Source organism: Helianthus annuus, chromosome 16, assembly GCF_002127325.2.
Source record: "Helianthus annuus cultivar XRQ/B chromosome 16, HanXRQr2.0-SUNRISE, whole genome shotgun sequence".
Taxonomy (NCBI): domain Eukaryota; kingdom Viridiplantae; phylum Streptophyta; class Magnoliopsida; order Asterales; family Asteraceae; genus Helianthus; species Helianthus annuus.
This window is the reverse complement of record NC_035448.2, coordinates 21,825,162-21,848,639: the sequence shown is the minus strand read 5'-3', so window position 1 is coordinate 21,848,639 and position 23,478 is coordinate 21,825,162. Positions and strand designations below refer to the sequence as shown.

Here is a 23,478-nt window from a genome sequence, read left to right as displayed (position 1 = left end):
CCGTTTCAGCAGATACCGGTGGGAACCAAACGTAGTAAGATCATAGAGCTCGGCCAGCTCTGCCATCCCCAGATCAATCCCTTCTTGCTCGATGATCCTCTCGAAGGTATACAGAACCCTCCAGATCATTGGCATAGCTTGGATATAAGAGATGCCGGTTAGATTAAAGAAGGATTGGGTGAAGGATGGAAAAGGATATGGATACCCTATGGTGAAGGGAGTAGCAGGAAAAGCCACCCAAGTGTCCGAAACAAAATCACTCAAAGCAGTAGGATCAAAAGACTTAAAAACAACATTCGCCGGGAAGCAATGGCGAATCTTGTCTATCTGGATATCGGTAAAACAGCACCTCTCCATAGGAGAATCCTTGATAATCCCCTGGCTTTTCAAGGGACTATCCTTCTTAGAGCCTTTGTGCGGTGAATTCCGAAGAAGCATGTTCGAGACGAAAACAGGATAAAAGTAAGAAAAAACAGAGCAAAGAAGAGAAAGAAGAAGATGATACCTGATCAAGCCTTCGGTGACGATTATAAAGGGAGATACTTCGAATTTAAATACAAAATGATCCTAACCCTATCTCCTATTTATAATGATGATTCGCAGGGATTGTCACATCAGTGACGTTAATATCATAACGGCTAGTCCATGTGCAACGGCTAGTAAATCGGAATCGTCCGTTAGAGATAAGCTCAAAGCAAAATATAACTCATCTATTTACATTTAACTCCTTATATTTTGGGGGCAATTGTTAGGGCTGGAATTTTTACTATGAATGATCCTTATACGTGATCCTAACCAGTGATCCTTATTTCTTTGGCAGGCAGTGATCCTCAGCCAGACCTCAGGATCAGGATCATGGGACATTGAGGTGATCCTTATACTAACGGTCACTTTCGATTACTACAATATTATTTTGCAGGAACATCTAGCAGGATATGCCCTACATATCATGATCCAGGGACGCGCTTTTACAAATATGGCAAGAGCTGAATTGAAGATGAACGTTGTACCGGATATGGAAACTTAGCTTGATTAATGGGCAGCAATTAGGCTAGATTATCTTTATTTCTAAAGGGGTAATGAGCTGATTAGTGGTCTATCTACCTAAAATAAGTCACCTACACATGTATAAATACCCATCTTCCTCATTCGGAAGAACACACACAACATACGACACAACTCTCAACACTTAGACACTCAGTGATCCTTGTACTCAGCTCATTATCATCCGAAGTTGTAACTACATTTTTATTATATTGAAGTTGGTGATCGGTAGTTGCCATCACCCGAGGTTTTTTATGCCGGAGATCATACATTGATCAAGGGCTTTTTCCTCGTATAAATCATTGTGTCTTTGTATCTTAATCACAGAAGTGATCCTTTACTTTCATAGCTAACCAAGCATCATACCCCGTTTACATAAAGTTTGGTTACATTATCCTTGTGTGATTTTTGACCAAAACACCAAGCATCATTCCCCGTTTACAAAGAGTTTGGTTGCATTATCCTTGTGTGATTTTTGACCAAAACAGACAGCATTCCAAGCTCTTGGTAGCAAATCACCTTCCATGGTTAGCAATCTATATGCCCCCTTTCCTGCTTCAGCTTCAATCAAATAAGGACCTTCCCATTTTGGTGCCAATTTTCCATCAGCAGGATTGGTGGTATTCTGAAATGCTTTCCTTAATACCATATCACCAATTTGAAACTTCCTGATCCTGACATTTTTGTTGTAAGCACCAGCCATTCTTTGTTGATAACTGGCCATCCTTATCCTAGCCAGATCCCTGATTTCTTCAATAGTATCCAGGTCTTGAGCCAAGTTCTCATCATTTTCCTCAGGATCACGGGTACTTGTTCTAGCAGTTGGAACCACCATTTCTGTTGGGATCACTGATTCTGCCCCAAATACCAAAGAGAATGGAGTCTGGCCTGTAGCATTCTTGGGGGTTGTCCTATCAGCCCAAAGCACATAAGGTAGTTCTTCTACCCATTTCCCTTTCTTGGATCCAAGCTTCTTCTTCAAATTGTTGATGATGATCTTGTTGGATGATTCTGCCTGACCATTAGCTTGTGGGTGGACTAGTGTTGATGTTATCATCTTAATCCCCCAGCTGTCATAAAAGTTAGTAGTTCTGCCCCCAATAAATTGGGAACCATTATCACATATAATTTCAGAAGGAATACCAAATCTAGTTATAATATTTATTTTAATGAAGGATATAACTTCCTTTTCTCTGACTTGGGCAAAAGCTTCAGCCTCTATCCACTTGGAGAAGTAATCAGTTATAGCTAGCATGAACACTTTTCCACCAGGTGCCTTAGGGAGCTTACCAACTATATCCATGCCCCATCTCATGAATGGCCAAGAGGAGGATATAGGATGTAAAAATTCAGCCGGCTGATGAAGGATATTGCTGTGTCTCTGACAAGGATCACACTTTTTAGCATATTCCACAGCATCTCTTTTCATAGTTGGCCAGTAGTATCCTGTCCTCAGGATCCTTGAGAACAATGCCCTGCCTCCAGTGTGGTTTCCACAATCTCCTTCATGGAAGTCTTTTAAAACTTCTTGGATCTCAGGATCCTCAATGCATCTTAAGTATGGTCCTGCAAGAGATCGCTTATACAACATATTATTTAAGATTGTGAATTGAGATACCTTAGTTTTGAATGCCCTAGGGTTTTCTCCTGTTGGAATCTCTCCGTGTTGTAAGTATCTCATGATTGGTGAGATCCATGATCCTGATCCTGAATGAGATTGAGTATCCTCACTAGGGATAATTGCAGAATCCTCCCCTATTTCCATGGCCATATGATCCTCGATGACAGGAGCCAAGACATGGAGAATGGGGATACTTATATCCTCCGGGATCTTCAAAGATGATCCTAAGTTAGCCAATGCACCAGCTTCTGTATTTTCTTCCCTTGGTACCTGTGTCAAACTAAAGGAAACAAAAGAGAGTGCCAATTCTTTGACTATCTCAAAATATTTGGTTAGCTTTTCACCTTTAACAGCATAGGATCCATTAAAGTGATTTGTAATTAATAATGAATCTACATGTACCTCAAGATACCTGATCCCCATATGCTTAGCAATTTGCAAACCAGCAATCAAGGCTTCATACTCAGCCTCATTATTAGTGGTTTGGAACTCACAAGCTATAAAGTGGGGTATTATGTCCCCCCTGTGGCGATTTTAGTAGTATTCCAAGCCCTGTGTCTTTGACATTTGAGGATCCATCAGTATAGAGTATCCAAGGATCCTTGGTCTCCTCTAGTTGCTGGACTTCTAACTCAGCTTCTTTTTGTAAATCACTACTGAAATCAGCCACAAAGTCAGCCAATGCTTGGGATTTGATGGCTGTCCTAGGCTCATATCTTATATCATAGGCACTAAGCTTCACTACCCACTTAGCCATCCTTCCTGACATCTTTGGTTTCCTGAGGACATTCTTAATTGGAAAATTAGTTTTAACAACAATAACATGAGTTTCAAAATAATGTCTCAACTTAGTAAATGCCATGATTAATGCAAGAATAAGCTTTTCAAGGTGTGAATACCTGGATTCGGCATCAAGTAAACTCTTACTTACATAATAGACAGGATGTTGTGTACCTTCGATCCTTAACAAGGACTGCACTTACTGCTTTTGAGGATACTGCAAGATACAAGGATAGCACATCGCCTTTTTCTGGTTTCATCAAGGCCGGGGCTGAGGATAGGTAATCTTTGAGAGCTCCTAAGGCATTCTCATGCTTCTCAGTCCACTCAAATTTCTTGTTCTTCCTTAGGATATCATAGAATTCTTTGCACTTCTCTGAGGATTTGGATGTAAATCTGTTCAAAGCTGTTATCCTGCCTGTTAGCCTCTGGACATCCTTAGCATTGGCAGGAGATTTGATATTCACCAAGGCTTTGATTTGTTCTGGGCTAGCTTCAATGCCTCTCTTGGTCACCATGTATCCTAAGAATTTACATGCTTTAACACCAAAGTGACATTTTGAAGGATTAAGTTTCATGTTATATTTGTCAAGGATATCGAATGCTTCCTCCAAGTCCCTTAGGTGATCCTCAGCTTTTACGGATTTTACCACCATATCATCTATGTAAACCTCCATAGTTTGTCCAATCTGATCCTTGAACATCATATTCACCAGCCTTTGATAGGTTGCACCTCCATTCGTTAATCCAAACGGCATAACAATATAACAATATATACCGGTTGGAGTCATGAAGGCCGTATCCTCCTGATCAGATGGTTCCATCTGAATTTGTTGAAATCCAGATGAAGCATCCATAAAAGTCAACAATTCATGACCCGCCGTTGCATCCACCATGGAGTCAATGTGGGGTAATGGGAAAGGATCCTTGGGACATGCCTTATTTAAATCTGTGAAATCGACACATACCCTCCACTTTCCATTTTTCTTTTGAACAACAACCACATTGGCCAACCATCTTGGATACTTGACCTCTCTAATCATACCTGCCCGGAGCAATTTCTCTACCTCTTCCTGGATAATGGCATTTCTTTCCGGTGCAAACTTCCTCCTTTTTTGATGGATTGGTTTGAATGACCTGTCAATGCCAAGTTTATGAGTGATAATATCCTTAGATATACCTGTCATATCCTCATGCTTCCATACAAAGGTAGTTTTCCTCCTTTTGAGGAAGGATACGAGGTCTTCTTTCATTTTGCCAAGGATCCCTGATCCGATATAAATTTTGGATTCAGGATCATAAGGATCCATGAGGATTTCTACCACATCCTGCTCTCTTGCCTCCAAGACATCCCTCGGATGATACTTTGATTGCTATTGCTCCCTTGACTTCGAGGCTGGTTTCAACGATGAAGTGTAGCAGTTCTTAGCCTCCTGCTGATCACTATCAATCTTGACTATTCCCCAAGGACTAGGGAGCTTCACACATTGATGGTAGGTAGATGGGACTGCCTTCATATCGTGTATCCAGGGCCTGCCAAGGATAACATTACAACAAGATAAACAGTCAATAACACAAAATTTTTGATAAGAATGTAGGCCTTCGATGTATATTGGGAGTTTAATGTCCCCCAGGGTATTCTTAGTTTCGCCACTAAATCCCACGAGCACGGAGGATCTTGGTATGATATCTGATTCGGGGATACCCATCTTCTTTAGAACATCAAGCTGGATAATGTTCACTGAGCTTCCTCCATCTACAAGGATCCTGCGGACAAAATGGTTAGAAATGAAAAGAGTAATAACTAAACCATCGTGATGAGGATCCTGGATATCAACACGATCATCCTCATCAAAGGTTATAACTTTTCCTTTGGAGACACTTGATGTTCGAATGGGTCATTCTCCACTATCCATTTTGGTTTCCTTTGCATGCCTTTTAGCTGCTGAGAAGGATGTGCCACAAATGTCTGATCCTCCAGAAATAAAGTTTATTATTTGTGCATCTGCTGGAGGGGCCAGAGCTTTCTCAGGGATCCTTTCAGGATCCTGAGTCCTTGACTTTTTTCTACCCAGCAATTCTTTTAGATGCCCCTTACTCAACAAGTATCCAATTTCCTTTCTTAGTGCAATGCATTCTTCTGTGAGATGCCCAAAATCTTCATGGTATGCACACCACTTTGATTTATCTTTGGTTGTAGCTGGTCTGTCATTTTTCCTGGGCCATCTAGCTTTGTCACCTAGATTCTGCATCACAAGGATTAGTTCATTGTTATCAACAGAAAAACAATATTCAGAAATTGGAGGATAATCCTCATCATCCTCTTCCTGATCAACAGCGTGCACGTTCTGGTTATCAGATCTGTTACAGGATCTGAACTTGTTGTTCTTGAACGAGGATCCTTACTTCTCTTGTTTTGAGGATCCTGCTAATCTCTCCTGGATCCTCTTATCATCCTCTAGCCGGATGAACCTGAGTGCCCGGGTTCTTATCTTATCTAGGTTCCTGCATGGTGTCATAACAAGATCATCACAGAACAATGAATCCCTAAGCAATCCCATTTTGAAGGCCTCAACAGCCGTGGCTATATCCAGGTTGGGAATGTCTAAGGATTCTTTACTAAACTTGGTAATGTAATCCCTTAATGATTCATTATGACTCTGGGTTATCCTATATAGATCACTAGTTAATCGTTCAAATTTTCTACTACAAGAAAACTGATTATTAAATAGGTTAACTAGATTAGCAAATGAGGTAATAGAGTAGGGGGAAGACTTAGCAGCCATTTGAGAGCTGATCCAGTAAGAGTGGATCCGAATCCCTTGCACAGGCATGCTTCCTTTAACCTTTCTGGGATTGGATTGATCTCCATCCTTTCCCTGTATTGTGCTATGTGCTCTTCAGGATCCGTCGAACCATCATACAGCTTCATGGTTGGCACATGGAACCTTTTGGGTATCTCAGCATCACAAATTGGTGGTGCAAAACGAGATATCTGCAATCTCTGGGATTGGTTTGACCACTCCTGGAACACTTGATATCATATCCTTCAACTTTTGCAACTCTCTGGCCATGGCATGGTTGATACCTGTATCCTGCATGAATCCATGGTTAGTGGTAAGAGAATTATTAAGTGTGTTACCTCCCACCGGGTTCAAATTAGGAACACCGGATGTGAACCCATATTGTTGAGGCAAGTAGAAGCAATGGTCTGCATCGGAATAAAATCTCCCTGATGGACATCTGAACTTCCTGTTTGCAAACTCCTTAAGGATCCTGGCATCTGGGAGGATCCTTGAAACTGGGATGATCCTGGAACAAAGGAGGATCTTTGAACCTGGGATGATCCTGGAACAAAGGAGGATCCTTGAACCTGGGATGATCCTGGAACAAAGGAGGATCCTTGAACCTGGGATGATCCTGGAACAAAGGAGGATCCTTGAACCTGGGATGATCCTGGAACAAAGGAGGATCCTTGAACCTAGGATGATCATGGAACAAAGGAGGATCCTTGAACCTGGAATGATCCTGGAACAAAGGAAGATCCTTGAACCTGCTGCGCTCCTGAGTACCCTCCTGAACTCATGAAGGATCCCATATGCTGAGGATAGGATCCTGTTGGCTGGAAATATGAACCTGATGCGTGAGTCACTGTTGTTGATCCGTAGTGCACTCCCTTTGGTCCACCCACATATTGAACATCTGGAACCACTGATGGCTGAGAAGTAATCATCGGAGTATCAAAATTCAAGGATCTGGGCACCAGTGGGGAATGATCCTCTGTCGTTTTCTTTTGCTTCTTGAGATCTCCGATTTCTTTGAGAATCCTTTCATTGGTCTTATCCTGTTGCTGTATATGATCCTTCATCTGTAAAATCAAAGAAACGTGTCACTAGTAGTAGGAGTGTAAGAAGCAGAAGAAGTTGGAGGTTTGGAGAAAATGGGAGTTGGTTTCTTCTCAGCATTTTTCTGAGATCCAGCAGGTGGTGGAGGCAAAGGTGGAATGCCCTGAGATGAATTGACCGCAAACATTGCAGTAGAGGTATTCTTCAATGATGAAGCCATGTATTTGTATGCAATGAACCGGAATGATCGCCAACAGAAAAACTTCTTAGGAATGAAGCACCAATTGCCCCACGGTGGGCGCCAAACTGTTTTGCTTAAAAATCTGATGAGGATAATGCAACCAAACTCTTAGTTATGGGGTATGATGCTTGAAATGAGGAACAATGATAAGGATCACTTCAATGTAAATTGTACAGACGACACAAGAATTTGTACAAGGAAAAACCCTTGATCAATGAATGATCTTCGGCATAAAAAACCTCGGGTGATGGAAACTACCGATCATCAAGCTCAAATTAATCAATGAATGTTTACAACTTCGGATAGTAACGAGCTAGGTACAAGGATCACTATGGTGAAATGTGTAAAAGTGTGTGAAAACTGTTAAGTGTTTGCCGAATGCTTCAAGAGTGCAGTTATACGAGAGTGTGTGTAGCTGAAAATGGCTAAGTGTTCTAATTACTAGCTCGTCACCCCTTTAAAAATAGAAGTTAACTATGCTAACAAACTACCCGACTTTTGTGCCATGCTCCCACGTTCTCCACAACGTCCATTTCCAGTCAAACGTGTGCGAAATACCCGTGGAATATTCCATAGTAACGTTGCCAAGACCAGGTCAAGCTTGTTACTCCTGCAAAACAATACGAAATTCAAACAAACAATCGTTAGTATGAGGATCCTTAAGGTGATCCATGATCCTGATCCTGAAGCACTTCTGAGGATCACTATCTGTCAAAGAAGTAAGGATCATTGTTAGGATAACAAGTAAGGATCACGGGTTATTAGAAAATCCTCCCCTAACAAAAGGTATCCTTTGTATAATGGAGACGGAGTTGAGGGGTATTTTTACATTACAAAAAATAGGATTGAGGGGTAGCTCGTGCTACCCCTGCTAACACACTAAATCCGCCACTGGTACATGCATTCGCTATAGCAATTGAAGGAAAACACCCAAGGCAAGAGTACATTTGGATTTTGTTTTGATTGATACATGATCTTAATTCAAGTTTGTGTTAACTTATAACGTCATAATTACTTATCTGAAATGAGCAGAAAATTACAGATAATTATCTACAAAAAGTGGTAAACTTTACCTGCTTTCTATAATCTTTAGACCTTTTATTTTTAACTATGAAGCTAGAACCGATTAAAGTAGCAATTGGGTAATTGTTTTGTTGGGGGCTGATGACGGGGGTATCCCAAGACCAAATAAAGTGACTTAAATACATAAATGCTCAAAATGTTAAAAGGTTCAAGGGTTGAAAAGCCGGGAGCAAAGATAAAGCAATACGTGAATAGTTGTGAACCTCTCGAGCAAACAACGAAATCAAACTAGTGCACATCTCTCCACGTCTTGCAAACGTGGGGGGACCCCACGGCCTGCGTTAGGCAAAGTTGAACCCTTCAACCCTTTTGCCTAACCAGCCCAGCTACTATCCTTGGTCTATTATTTGTTGCATCAACAAATTGGCGCGCACCATGGGGTTACGCCACTAACTTTCTTCAAAAGACCTAGTAGTGTAGCTCCATTCTTTCGAAATTGCCATGTCGGAAAGTGAATCTCTGGGAGAAGTGAATCAAGTTCCAAATACCTCTACCCCGAGTACTAGCCAAGCTCACGTGGCTATACCCACTGATGTGCTAAAAGTGGTTCAATTAAATTAACTAAATTAAACCCTAAACTAGACTCTCTAAGCTTTAAATTTATAAAACTAAGACTCTCTAAACCCTAAACCACACGACCGGCAAGTGTACCGATCGATGCAGTATAGCCTAAGGAAGTCCGAGTATCGAACCCAAGAGACTCTACTAATTACGCTAACGACTCTATCTAGACTTAGACTGACACGACTCAAACTATTTGTTTATTGATTTGGGGGGGGGGGTTTCTAAAAATCCTAAGAATGCAAATAACAAATAACTAGATTAGCTAAATAGCTAACACGAACTCGAACGAAGACTTTGACCAGAGATGATGAAGACTACCTAGGCTAGACGCAAGCTAAACTCAGAATGAATTTCTATTCGATAATTTTGTGGTATGGAACCGGGATCTTTGGATACTAAACCTATTAAGACACCACTAAGCCCCTCAAACACTCTCAAGACGATTCTTGTGGCGCTACCTAGGCTGATACGCTCACCGGTTTTCTAGATTTCCTCGCAGTCCTCTAGTTTCTTGAAAGTGCCTATATAAGACAATCTACCTCTCAGCGCGAAAGTCTAAAGCAACTACGGGTTTTAATCTTGGTTTAATAGACAATGGAATGTTAAGGACTTATAACCAAACCGAGACCTATTAATAACCTCGAGCCTCACAGCAACAAGTTTAGCAGAACACTTGATTTTATTAAATTACCGAATATTACTTCTAAGGTTACTTATGCAATTTTCACCCTAAAGGATTAATGATCTATTATGTGATATAGACACTCACCTAAATCAAGAACCCTAGCACAACCCTATTATGTGATAAAGACCGTCACCAAGGATCATACGAAACAATAAACAGTAGTAAAACAATATCAAGCATGCATATACACCAAGTTAAAATTCCATAGCTTTTACAATACAAGAAAATCCATAAACCACGCCAAAAACCGAATAAAAATTGTAACAACTGTCACTAAAATCCATAATTAGGATAATAATTAGGTAATAAGGAAACCCTAATTGAGAAACCCAAGTGATTCCGCATAAACCCTAAAATTTTCGTAACAATCGGAATCAGGATCAGGGCCCCTAAAACTCAGGGGGGGTTAAACCCTAGTGACATTTATCCTCTAAAACTTGCTGGAGAAGTAAAAATTTCGTTGATTAACAACTCACCAAGGCTAGTTTGGACACGAAAACACCTAGGCTAAGAAATAGACCCGTCGCGCCACGCGACGGGTACACAGGTCTTCTTCGCGTGGCGCGAGGGAGGCCAAATTCCAGCTATAAATAGAGGGCCGTGGGACTTAGTTCTGTGCTTTACTTCGACGTCCAAATTCTAATTGAGCTCTGAGTTATAGCGAATACAGTTCACAAACACACACAATTATCGAAACGCTGCCGCAATCAGGTAATAACTCGATCGCTATTACGATTCAACGTCCGATCGATTATAACTATCCAACGATAGTCCAGGTGCTGCTCAATTGAGCTTGTACTTTGATTATTCGTCGTGATTTCGACTTGAATATTAGAGTGCTGTTCGAATTCGGACTATGCTCTGTTATTCGTTGTGAATCCGATTGAATTATCAAGTATCGCACTGATTAATCGTTGTGAAGGTTTAATCTCGTGAATTGACGTAACTGCTGTATTAGTTACTAACCTGCCTGTGTGTGCATTGTGTTAAACTAGGTGTAATCAAGGCTAATCAGTAGGCTTAAATCTATTGCTCGTTAACCTGCAAATGTGAGTCATTCTTCTTTTTAAACTGTTTTCTCACAGTTTGTGAGTAAGTATTACAATACCTCAAATTATTTTCAAAGTTATAATTACATGGATTAAGTCTTTGTAATCACCAAATTACAGCTGGTATGTGGGGTATTGTGCACATTACTATTTTATCACTCTATGTGAGTGAATATTACTCTATGTGAGTGATTATTACTCTGTGTGAGTAAACCGTCACTATTAGGGCAACGGGACCAATAGTGATATGACCACAGTCACAGATCCGGTCGAGTGACAAATACCCATTCTTGATAATTGGTTGATAGAAACATTGTAATCGCTCTTAATACTGTAAATTTATAACTAACGGGTCGTTTTAGAAAATGGAATGATTCACTCAGTATTTCCCGCTGACAAAACCTTTTTCAAACATGTTTCAGGTGATCTGTGTGATCCAGGAAAAGTGCAGTAAAGCACTATCAAGCTCAGAGAAGTGGCTCAGTGTAAATAAATGAATAAAACATGTTTTGGAAAAATAAAGATTTCTGTGTGAAATCAACTTATTGTAAATTATGGGATTTATCCCTTAAACTTTGTGTAATATATATTAAACGAGCATTTTCCGGTGAAAAGATCCTGTTGTAAAAAGACTTCCGCTGTCGCATAAATTAAATACCACGGGTACCACTGAAATCTGCATCGCCTTGTGAAAAGATCCTCTTTAAGTAATATTCTTTTTTTTTTTCTTTTGTACTATCCTTGCTTGCGCCTAACACAGTTACCGTCCGATATCCCCATCTCGTCAATTATCAAAAGATAGCATATATACCTTAGGATATGTATGGCCCAATATTACTATTACACAAATCTGCTGGGCTGATGATGTTTCACGGCCCAAGTGGGCTTTTCATTCATGTGCAGATGTTCATATGCATGCCTCCAAGAACGATTTATATATATATATATATTTAGGAGGGACTTTGTTTCTTTTTTTTTTTTTTCATTCGATGTCACCATTATGATCATACTAAAATTGGCAGCCACTTCCTCTATAATAATCATAACTAACATATATCAAAATAGGGCAGCCCCTATTAGATAACATAGGGATAGTGGGCTTGACCTACTCACACAAAATAGCGGCAATTTTAATTTGGTCTTTGGCATCCTACTCTGCCCAACTGGCTGGTCATTTCCATATTACTCGTTTTCGCTCCATTTGCATCAGGACCTGCCAAAACACAGAATAATATAATATAATATACTAAAACTAAATAAAAATAAATAAAACTATACAATAAATTATACAATTTACACGGGACAAATATGTGTATTTTACCATTTATCACCCACGTCTTTCTCGACACCGGGGAGCACTCCCGAGTTTCTCACTTTCAACACTCCAACTCCATTCAGATCAGGGGTCCCTTCCCCTAATGTCGGTGTCTCTAGTACCCCATTACATGTTGAACTTACCCCTGAGGGGGTCACCAACAATTTCCTTAAGTTGAGGTCTATCCTCAACCAATATGTGAGTAGGGAGAGAGACAAGGGAGTGAGGATTCGTTTGGACTATGACGAGCCAGAGCCAACACTATCTCCTGGACCCCCATCCCTCCTTTTGCTAACTCACAACCTTTTGTATCTAGGGATGAGGCTGGTCCCAGTAATCCTCCTCCAAACCCTAACCCGTATCTGTCCGCAAGGCCAAATCCTACAACATTTCCTCTCTTTTCGTCCCAACCAGCTACAAACGGTGCTCCTTTGGTCCATGAGCTAACCCTTGACCAGCTCCTACAGTCTCCAGTGACAAGTCTTCCACCCTCAACAACAACTACATGGGAACAAGCTTTTTCCGTACTCCCTTTGGCACGAAGTGCCATTATGAGCACTCCCATGGGAGTTAGTTGCCCAGTGGCACCCGGAAGCCTTCAAGGCTTCAACCTTATGCCCCAGATGATGGCCCAGATGATGGCCAGCTTCCCATGGCAGCACTTTATTAATCAGGTGCTAGCCACTCAAGGGAACAACAATAACAGCAGCAACATGGGTGCAAGGGTTGAAGAAGATTTGGCCAAGCCTTACAAGCCGAGTAACCTCTCATGCTTCTCACAGCAAATAGCCGATTATGATTTTCAAGCGAAGATAAAGATGCCATCCCACATCAAAACATATGATGGGACTGAAGACCCTGAAGACCATCTTCAGATCTTCACTGGTGGAGCCAAAATCGAGAAATGGTCGAATGCTGAATGTTGTCTAATGTTCATGCAAACCCTTGTCGGATCAACCAGAATATGGTTCAATGACTTACCTGCTCGAAGCGTTCGAAGCTTCGATGACCTCAGCAAGGGGTTCCTGGCCAATTTCTCCCAGCAGAGGCGATACGTTAAAGATGCTACAGTGATCTTTCAGATAAAACAAAGGGATAATGAAAGCCTTCGAGAGTTCATAGAAAGATACAAGAAGGAAGGTCTCACATATGTCGGAGCAGACAAGAAAATGAGAGTGGCCGGTTTTATAAACGCCATTACCTCCAAATATCTCACAAGAGATTTTAACAAATCCCTGCCCAAGACCTTGGAAGAAGCTCTCGAAAGGGCTGAGGCCCACATCCGGGGAGAGGCAACAGCCCAGCTAGAAAAAGGGGATCAAACTGGCGAGGCAACAGCCCATCTAGAAAAAGGGGAAAATTTAACTCTTATGACAGACGTCAAAAGGGTTCAGAGCAACGAAGGTCTGAAGGTCGGAACCCTCCGAGCAGGGAAAGGACCACAAACTTTACACCCCTTACCAAGACCACTCAAGAGATTCTTGCCACGGAAGAAGTGAAACAAAGCTTTCGGCCTCCTAGACCTCTCCCTAAAAGCAGAAAGAACGAGAATTCCACCCAATACTGTGAATTTCACGAAGGAAAGGGGTACCACACCAATGATTGCTTCCAACTTAAGAAAATGATCAAAGAAGCCGTTAAGTCCGGGGAACTTGCTCACTTGGTGAAGGGAGTAAGGGACAAAATGGCCGAAGGAAAGGGCAAGGAAGTCAACATTGTGGATTTCGATGGAAAGGTTCCACACAAAAGGCAACGGTTGGAAGCTTGTGAGCTTCAGTGTGTTTGCTTCTCTCCAACGGAGAAAGACCCCCTTTCAAACCCTCTTGTGGTTGTGGCTATTGTGGGAACGCTACAAACAAATAGAGCATACATAGACACTGTTGCTGCCATCGAAATCATGTTGGAGAAGTTCTTCAACCGTTTGAGCAATAAAGAACGTTCAAGGCTTCAACCCTCAGGAACCTCCATAAAAGGTATTGCTGACATACCTCTTAAGCCTTTAAGGCAACTGACCCTTAATGTCCGTTTCAGCGAAGGCCAGAAGGAGAGAGTCCAACCTCTCACTTTCACACATATGGGCAAGTGCACCCATCGTGGACGTAGTATAGTGTTGGTAAGACACCGAGGTCGTCCAAGGACACAAGAGCTTTTAGTACCGGTTTATCCTCAACGTCTAATCAAATCAAAATGTTAGAAAAGGGTTTTAAACTAAGAAAATAAAAACTAACTAAATGCTGAAAAATAAAATAAAAATAAAAACAGATAGACAAGATGAATCACTTGGATCCGACTCGTGTATTAGTATAACCTTTGTTTATTTTTGCACTTTTGCACTTGTTTAAGAGATTATCTTAGTTATTGTAGTAGGCCCCTCTTTTGAAGGCGACGTTACCCTCAACCCAGTAGTTTGAGTCAGCAAGGATACAATCCTAAAGGGTTGGATTATTGGAAGATAATGAATTAAGTTATTAATGCAAATTGTGGTAGGCCCCGCTTTTGGCGGTGACGTTACCCTCGGCTAAGTAGTCTGAGTCAACAGGGATACAGTCCTAAATAGTCGGGTTATAGTATTAATAGTAGTTAACTTATGAGGGGGTCAAAGAGTTTGGATCCCCGCCATCCAATACCTATGGGTATTGAAGGAGATCCTACTAAATTTGACCCAGGTCCCTTGCAGGACCTCTAAACGCTGAACAAAGGCAAGACCGTTACCAAACCGTTCCCTTAACCCCCGACCAGGTAGCCAACATACCTCCATATAGACCGTGGAGATATGAATGGTGAAAATCTTTTATTTTATATAGACAGTAAAATAATGCCAAGACACCACGGACAAACGATAAGGAAAGATCACCTTCAACATAAGCAACTAGTTATTAAAGTCATTAATACAAAACCAAATAAAAAGTGCAAAAGATTAAAAATAAAAAGTATTATACTAAACACTTGTCTTCACCAAGTGATGTAAGAGACTTAGGCAAACATGGCCTTGATTGTCAAGAACTCTTACTATCAATCTTGGATCCCGAGACGACTCATACACTCTACGATGGACAATGGATGATGGTGGTGGATGATGGTGTTATAGTGGTGGTGGGTGGTGGATGAAGTGTGAGAGAGGTGGTGTGCCAAGGGATGAGTTGAAATGAAACCAAGCACTCCTATTTATAGGCTGAACAGAAGGCTGGGCACGGCCCCGTGTCCGCTGGACACGCCCCCGTGCCCGTCTGACACTCTCTCTCTTCATTAATTGTAATTCACAATTACAATTAATGCGCCTGCTGTACTTTCACCACGCCCCCCGTGCTCACTGGACACGGCCCCGTGGTGGGCAATGGAAGCTTCTATAGGTTTGTCTTTTCTGCTGCTTCTTGGGCACGGCCCCGTGCTGGCTGAGCACGGGGCGTGTTCAGTCTTCTGTTTTCTCTTCTCTGCTTGGGAGGATGCCGTTGAGGGTTCGGGCAATCCACTTTTGTTCCTTTTCTTGTATTTATGTTAGAATTAGCTGTCTTTTTGCTTCTTTTGTGAATTTGAGCTCATTTTATCCTGAAAATACAAAAGGAAGACAAAAACACTCTTTTTCCAACATTAGTACTCAAAAAGGGTTAGTTTTATGCCTTATTTGATGTAATTTATATGTTGCATTTTACACACATCAAATACCCCCACACTTGAACTTTTGCTTGTCCTCAAGCAAAACTCTTTAAATATGAGGCTTACACTCCCAAATGGAATGGGTAGAAGAGAAGGTTTTTGGCTTGTCATAGAGTGTCGGGAATCCAAGATCTTTTTAGGTTTTATTTTTATTTATTTACAATCCTATTCGTTATGATTTATTTAGAACGTTTCATAAGAGAAATTACTTATTTAGGCTTAGCATGCCTTTTTAAAATTTCATTTATATACAAGTTCACATACCTCACGGGAGAAATCACTCAACACTCGGCCGAAGGTGTACTTTTTTAGTGAATCACTCGAGAGCTGCATGGAACTTATTCCTACCATAAGCTTGCCAAGCAATCAATCCTCCTCCTTTTTAACTATATACCTTTGTAAATATCAAGACGCTTTTTGGGTGAAGGGTTAGGCTTGGGCTAAAGGTGGGTGGTTGGGTTAGTAATTAGAAAAGGGCGAAAAGCGTAAAAAGCGTCGGTTTTCGTAAAACACTTTGTTTTTAGTGACTTTTTATTTTGAAGTATTTCTCCAAACAAGCTTTTGTTTTCATAGCTTTGTTTGTTTTTAACTTCATCATTCAAAAAAATTTTATTTTTATTTATTTATTTTTTTTGTCACACGAAAAAAAACGAGCTTACGAAAAACCGAGCTTGTTACTAAAATAAATGGTGAAAATAAAAAGGGGTTTTGTGGGTAAAAAGGGTTTTAGGGTAAAGAAATGAAAGGTTTAGGCTCAAAGGGGTTAACTAGGGGGATTTTGGGTAGGTGGTAAAAAAATGAAAAATAATGGTGTGGAAAGAAAAATGGTTAGTCCTAATGCCTCCATCATTTACTTACTTGGGTTTAAGTTGGTAAGGACCGGGAATGAATCGTCTTGGCAAGTTCTAGAGTTGTAAGAACCAAGCGGCTATTTCACACAAGAAACGAAAAATGAGCATTTAGTCTAAAGATGTGAATTTGTATGCTCAATAAAGGCTCAAAACTCACTTTTGTGGGAATGGGTTTTATGTGATCGAGCATATATAACCAAATTTTAACTAAGCTTGTTATGCCGTTTCATAATTTTCTTATGTTGGTTCTTTTTATCACGACGCTCTCGGTTGTAAAATTGTAAAAATATAACCTTATTAATCTTAGGATTCCTAACTTAAACTTTAGACAAGGAAAAAAAATGAAAATTAAAAAAAATTTGGGGTGTTTAGCGGTTCCAATAGAGTTTTGTGTAAGGTTTGTTGTTAGGACTTGCAAACTTTCAAGGTTTTAGCTTCCCCCCCCCCCCCCCACACTTAAATTACACATTGTCCTCAGTGTGTCTCAAAAATAAATTTTTAGGTTGATTGGATGTGTAATGTGGTGTTAAAAAGCAAAGATTTATGTTACTGGCAGTCTGGACACGGCCCCGTGTTCAGGTGCCAGTAACAGGAATTAAAGAAATGAGACAGAAGCCTGGACACGGGGGCGTGTCTGGTGAACACGGCCCGTGTCCAGTTACCTAAACTGGGCATTTTTCTGCAGGGGGTTCAGCACGGGGCCGTGTTGGTTGAGCACGGCCCGTGTTGAGCCTTCTGTAATGGAGAACTTTGTGTCGGGTTGCCTCGTTCTTGTGCATGGGGCCATTTTTCTCGTTCCCTTTGTCATCCTTTACCACCATGAGTGTGTTTTATTTATTATAAACCATCAAACTTTTAAAGACCATCATTTCATTTCAACCATAGAGAGATACATATAGTTCCTAAATAAAATAAAATAAAAACTTAACTAAATAGGTCAAGAGATACACGGGGTTATCATAAAGGGTTCTACTTCTTAAGAAAATTTCGAGAATAGTTTCCCGATGTAGTAGGACCTTTGGCCAATGGTTCCCTAGATGTCATTCAAAGCCATTCTTCTATCTCCCGTGGAAGGAAGAAGGCGGCTTCATTTTCCTTAGTGGCTTGAGGGGGAACATTCACCGGTACTCCTTGCACTACCCTTCGCAGAGGCTCTTGGTGCATGGCATACCATTCGGCCGGAATGATGACCTCGGGCACCACGTTCCACGCTCTCTGGGTTATTATGGGTACCAAAGGCGGGGAGGCGAGAAGGTTTAACCTCTGGTGCAAGAGGTTCACCTCTCGAAGACAACCCTCCAGTCCCACCGTCAGATGGTTGATACGGTCGACCAACGCTTCCTCCACTCCCGTCATTTCGTCAACAACCTCCCTTAAGGCGTAAACGTAGTTCACAAGGGAGTCTTCTGCTGTTGATGATCTCCTCCCCTGTCGGTTATTTCTTGAAGATGTCCCGCTTGTTCTGCTTGCCATTTTCTGAGAAAGAAACCAAAGAGAGATAAAAAAGTTTTTACAAAACAGTCCCTCGGACACGGCCCCGTGCTCGCTGAGCACGGCCCCGTGTCCATTTGTCTGCAGGATTTTGAGCTAAGGAGTCCTGGAGTTTTAAATTATTTTCATGATTTTTGACAAGGTTTTCAGCTTAGATAATTTAAAATAAAGTTATACAACTAACTTTAAACAAGAATCCTTAGCAAATAACCTTACAAACTTCACATAGAGGATTGGAATCATGGGATTTCCAAGCTTCCATGGAGGAAATGTTGAAAAAATTTTGAAAGAAGAGGAAATGAATAAAAGTAGAAGGGACAAGATGGTCCTTGGGAACCTTCTTTTAGCACTTACCTAGGATGGTATGAGTGAAGATCCCAGGAATCTCTGTCTATGGAAGTGGTCAAAAATGAGCAGGACTCAGGCTGCATTTAAAGAAAACGACAGCGCACTGGACACGGCCCCGTGTTCGCTGAACACGGCCCCGTGTGCAGAGGAAATCCTGACACATTTTGTCCGTATTCTGACAAGATCAGCAGAGAATCTTTTAGGTGAGCACGGGGGCGTGTTGACCGGACACGGCCCCGTGTCTGGAGGCTGTCTTATGGATTTTTGTTACCTCTAAGGATCTCGTTGATATCGGGTGGTTCCTTACTGGATGGAACAACCCCAAAGTGCCTAAGATACCTTTATTGTCCTAGACTAAGACGAGAACGCAAGAGGTTGTCGGTGAGGGTAATTCCTATTTTCATTCTAGGTGGACAAGTCCAACCCTTTTCCGGGCTCTCGTTAAAGAAGGTGTATGCCGAATCGCTCAGGTCTATGTATGCTCCGAACGAAGTCGATGGAGAGTCCTTCACGGCACAATCGGCACAGGGACGACTATCGTCCAAGTGTTTTCTAGGTATGAAGGTATTTTCGGAAGCAACGACGTTGTCGGAATGCGGTTCCAACATTTCTTCATGGTCATTGTCTTGGGGTGGATCAATAAAATCCTTCCTAAGTTCTTTTGACCAATTTAGAATTAGCTCATCTAGTTGAAATAACTCGTCAAGGAGCGTTTCCCCTAGAATATCTGGCTGGGCGCATTCGAGGGAGAGATAGTGCTTATTTTTACTTTCGCCCCTCTTAAGGTTATAAGGAATTGGTGGATCTATATAGTGGGGCCTATAATTTAGAAAGTAACATTTTAATTCTTCATGTTCGCCTCCACATAATTGACACCACGTACCATAAGAGTGCCGAAAGTAAAAAGAATTACTATCACTCATGTCTATGTCAGAAATTACCAACCGCCGGGATCTAACGGTTCTGTTTTCAGTAAGAGAATCTTGGGCACGGGGGCGTGTTGAGTGAGCACGGCCCCGTGTTCAGCTTACTGTCTGACTTAAAACAGGATTGCCAGTTCCAATGATAGAGCACGGGGGCGTGTTCAGCGGGCACGGCCCGTGCTGAGCTCTGCAGAAGCTGAAAAACTAAAAAATCCTAAAAAAAATTAAAAAGAAAAATAAAAATATGATTAGGCCGTTGATTCCTAACTTTCTTAAAATCCTTGTGTCCCCGGCAACGGCGCCAAAAACTTGATGTGTGTCGGTGTGTATATAATTTAGATGTATATTTTAAGCCCTTTTTACACTTTTAGCCAAGTTTTAAATTTATAAAACACGATATTTACTAACACTAAACACACATATGGGCAAGTGCACCCATCGTGGACGTAGTATAGTGTTGGTAAGACACCGAGGTCGTCCAAGGACACAAGAGCTTTTAGTACCGGTTTATCCTCAACGTCTAATCAAATCAAAATGTTAGAAAAGGGTTTTAAACTAAGAAAATAAAAACTAACTAAATGCTGAAAAATAAAATTAAAATAAAAACAGATAGACAAGATGAATCACTTGGATCCGACTCGTGTATTAGTATAACCTTTGTTTATTTTTGCACTTTTGCACTTGTTTAAGAGATTATCTTAGTTATTGTAGTAGGCCCCTCTTTTGAAGGCGACGTTACCCTCAACCCAGTAGTTTGAGTCAGCAAGGATACAATCCTAAAGGGTTGGATTATTGGAAGATAATGAATTAAGTTATTAATGCAAATTGTGGTAGGCCCCGCTTTTGGCGGTGACGTTACCCTCGGCTAAGTAGTCTGAGTCAACAGGGATACAGTCCTAAATAGCCGGGTTATAGTATTAATAGTAGTTAACTTATGAGGGGGTCAAAGAGTTTGGATCCCCGCCATCCAATACCTATGGGTATTGAAGGAGATCCTACTAAATTTGACCCAGGTCCCTTGCAGGACCTCTAAACGCTGAACAAGGGCAAGACCCTTACCAAACCGTTCCCTTAACCCCCGACCAGGTAGCCAACATACCTCCATATAGACCGTGGAGATATGAATGGTGAAAATCTTTTATTTTATATAGACAGTAAAATAATGCCAAGACACCACGGACAAACGATAAGGAAAGATCACCTTCAACATAAGCAACTAGTTATTAAAGTCATTAATACAAAACCAAATAAAAAGTGCAAAAGATTAAAAATAAAAAGTATTATACTAAACACTTGTCTTCACCAAGTGATGTAAGAGACTTAGGAAAACATGGCCTTGATTGTCAAGAACTCTTACTATCAATCTTGGAACCCGAGATGACTCACACACTCTACGATGGACAATGGATGATGGTGGTGGATAATGGTGTTATGGTGGTGGTGGGTGGTGGATGAAGTGTGAGAGGGGTGGTGTGCCAAGGGATGAGTTGAAATGAAACCAAGCACTCATATTTATAGGCTGAACAGAAGGCTGGGCACGGCCCCGTGTCCGCTGGACACGCCCCCGTGCCCGTCTGACACTCTCTCTCTTCACTAATTGTAATTCGCAATTACAATTAATGCGCCTGCTGTACTTTCACCACGCCCCCATGCTCACTGGACACGGTCCCGTGGTGGGCAATGGAAGCTTCTACAGGTTTGTCTTTTCTGCTGCTTCTTGGGCACGACCCCGTGCTGGCTGAGCACGGGGCGTGTTCAGTCTTCTGTTTTCTCTTCTCTGCTTGGGAGGATGCCGTTGAGGGTTCGGGCAATCCACTTTTGTTCCTTTTCTTGTATTTATGTTAGAATTAGCTGTCTTTTTGCTTCTTTTGTGAATTTGAGCTCATTTTATCCTGAAAATACAAAAGGAAGACAAAAACACTCTTTTTCCAACATTAGTACTCAAAAAGGGTTAGTTTTATGCCTTATTTGATGTAATTTATATGTTGCATTTTACACACATCATTCACGAAGGTATATGCGGAGCTCATTTTGGAGCTAGATCGGTGGTTGCTAAACTAATGAAACTTAGGTATTTTTGTCCCTCAATGCACTGAGACACCACTGAGCAACTAAGGAAATGTGATGCCTTCCAGATTCATGTACCAGTCCTGAAAAGTCCCAAGCCTGATCTTGTCTCAATAACCTCAGCATGGCCATTTTAAAAATGGGGGATGGACATCGTTGGTCCATTTCCACCAGCCAAAGGTGGAGTAAAGTTCTTGTTGGTAGCCATAGACTACTTCACCAAGTGGCCAGAGGTTAAACCACTTGCAAAAATCACGGGCAAACAGGTCATTGATTTCGTTTGGGAAAACATTATTTGTCGTTATGGATTACCGGGAGTGCTTGTCACCGACAATGGAAAGCAATTTGCCGAGAAGCCTTTCAGTGTTTGGTGCAAAGAATTCAGAATCGCTCAGGTTTTCAGCTCAGTGGCATATCCACAGTCAAACGGTCAAGTTGAAAGGATGAATCGAGGCATAGTTGAAGGAATCAAAGCCAGATTGGGAAGGTATGAAAGCAATTGGCTTGAAGAGTTGCCAAGTGTTCTATGGGCATAAGAACAACCGAAAAAACAAGTCACAAAAGAACACCCTATAGCTTGGTATTTAGGTCTGAAGCCGTGATTCCAGCTGAAGTAGGAATTGTAACACAACGAACCGTCAACATGGATCCCGAAACAAACCAAAAAGAGACCATGTTGAACTTACAACTCCTAGAGGAAGCACGAGACCAAGCTGCAATTCAAGAGGCCAAGTACAAACAACGAATGGAAGCTTACTATAACAAAAGAGTCAAGAATGAATGTTTCAAGGCAGGAGACCTGGTGCTTAGAAACAATGAAGCTAGTAAAAAAGAGAATCAAGGAAAGCTCGGCCTAAAATGGGAAGGCCCGTATACCATCCTTGAAGCACATAACGGTGGATCTTACAAGCTAGCAGACTCAGAGGGTAAAAAGCTTCCAAGACACTGGAATGGAAAAACCTTGAAGAGGTTCCATGTCTAATCAAGAAAGATTGGTTTGTATTTCACAAAGTTGTATTTCAAGAGTTATGATCACCTTTTGTAAACATTATATCTCTTGAATGAATGAAGTTGTTTTTATCAAATTTGTCTTTCTATCCTAAAATCAGGTTGAGAAGCTAGCAAAAAACTCCATGGCAAGGGCCATGTAAGGGGATGAGCTCCCAGGCCACATCGCTCGATAGGTTCAAGGGATGAATGGACCTATATAAGGGGTGAGTTCCTAAATCAATACAACTCCATGAGACTTATTATTGAAAACAAAGTTGTCTCATAGACGGGTTTGAACAGCCTACACCAAATGTTCCTTAAGCCTTAGAAAAATAATCAACAAACAGGCTTACGAAATCAAATGAAAATAAGGAAAATAATGAATAGGATAGGTGCTATGTCTTCTTGTTAAAAATACCAAGGCTAAGTGACTGTAACACTGAACCCTTTAAGGTATGAAAAACATAAAGACAACACAAACCCAACAAAGACAATACAATAAAGATAACAATAAATCCAAGTAGCAATGCAACAATATAAGTAAAAAGTTGCACACAACACAAAACTCAAAAATACAAACCAAGGCATAAAACAAAGATAGCAACCGGAAGCCTTGAAGGCTTCAAGCTACATGCATGACAGCTAGAAGCCTTGAAGGCTTGAAGCCAATCATGCTGCCTTACCAAATAGGCACAAAACACAAAAAATAACACAAGGCAAATAGTGGAAACTTAATAAGCATAACAAAGGAAGTCTTAGCAGACTCCCAAATATCCAAACAAAGTTAAAGCAAGCCTTAGCAGCTTGCAAACCTAGAAAACTGTTCGAAAGGCCATCCAGGCCTAACCACAACCACATAACAGGAACCTTAAGGGTTCCTGCAAAACCTAAAATTGTTTAAGTTAACATTACAAACCATAAATTGTT

General features: G+C 41.1%; 1 protein-coding gene across 1 annotated transcript; it reads left to right on the top strand.

The window, feature by feature from the left end:
- Positions 1 to 13,848: 13,848 nt before the first annotated feature.
- LOC110919148 lies at positions 13,849 to 22,097 on the top strand. The gene is made up of 2 exons (XM_022163428.1): positions 13,849 to 14,146; positions 21,736 to 22,097. Exons 1-2 carry the CDS (start codon positions 13,849 to 13,851, stop codon positions 22,095 to 22,097), a joined length of 660 nt encoding a protein of 219 aa, XP_022019120.1.
- Positions 22,098 to 23,478: the final 1,381 nt, after the last annotated feature.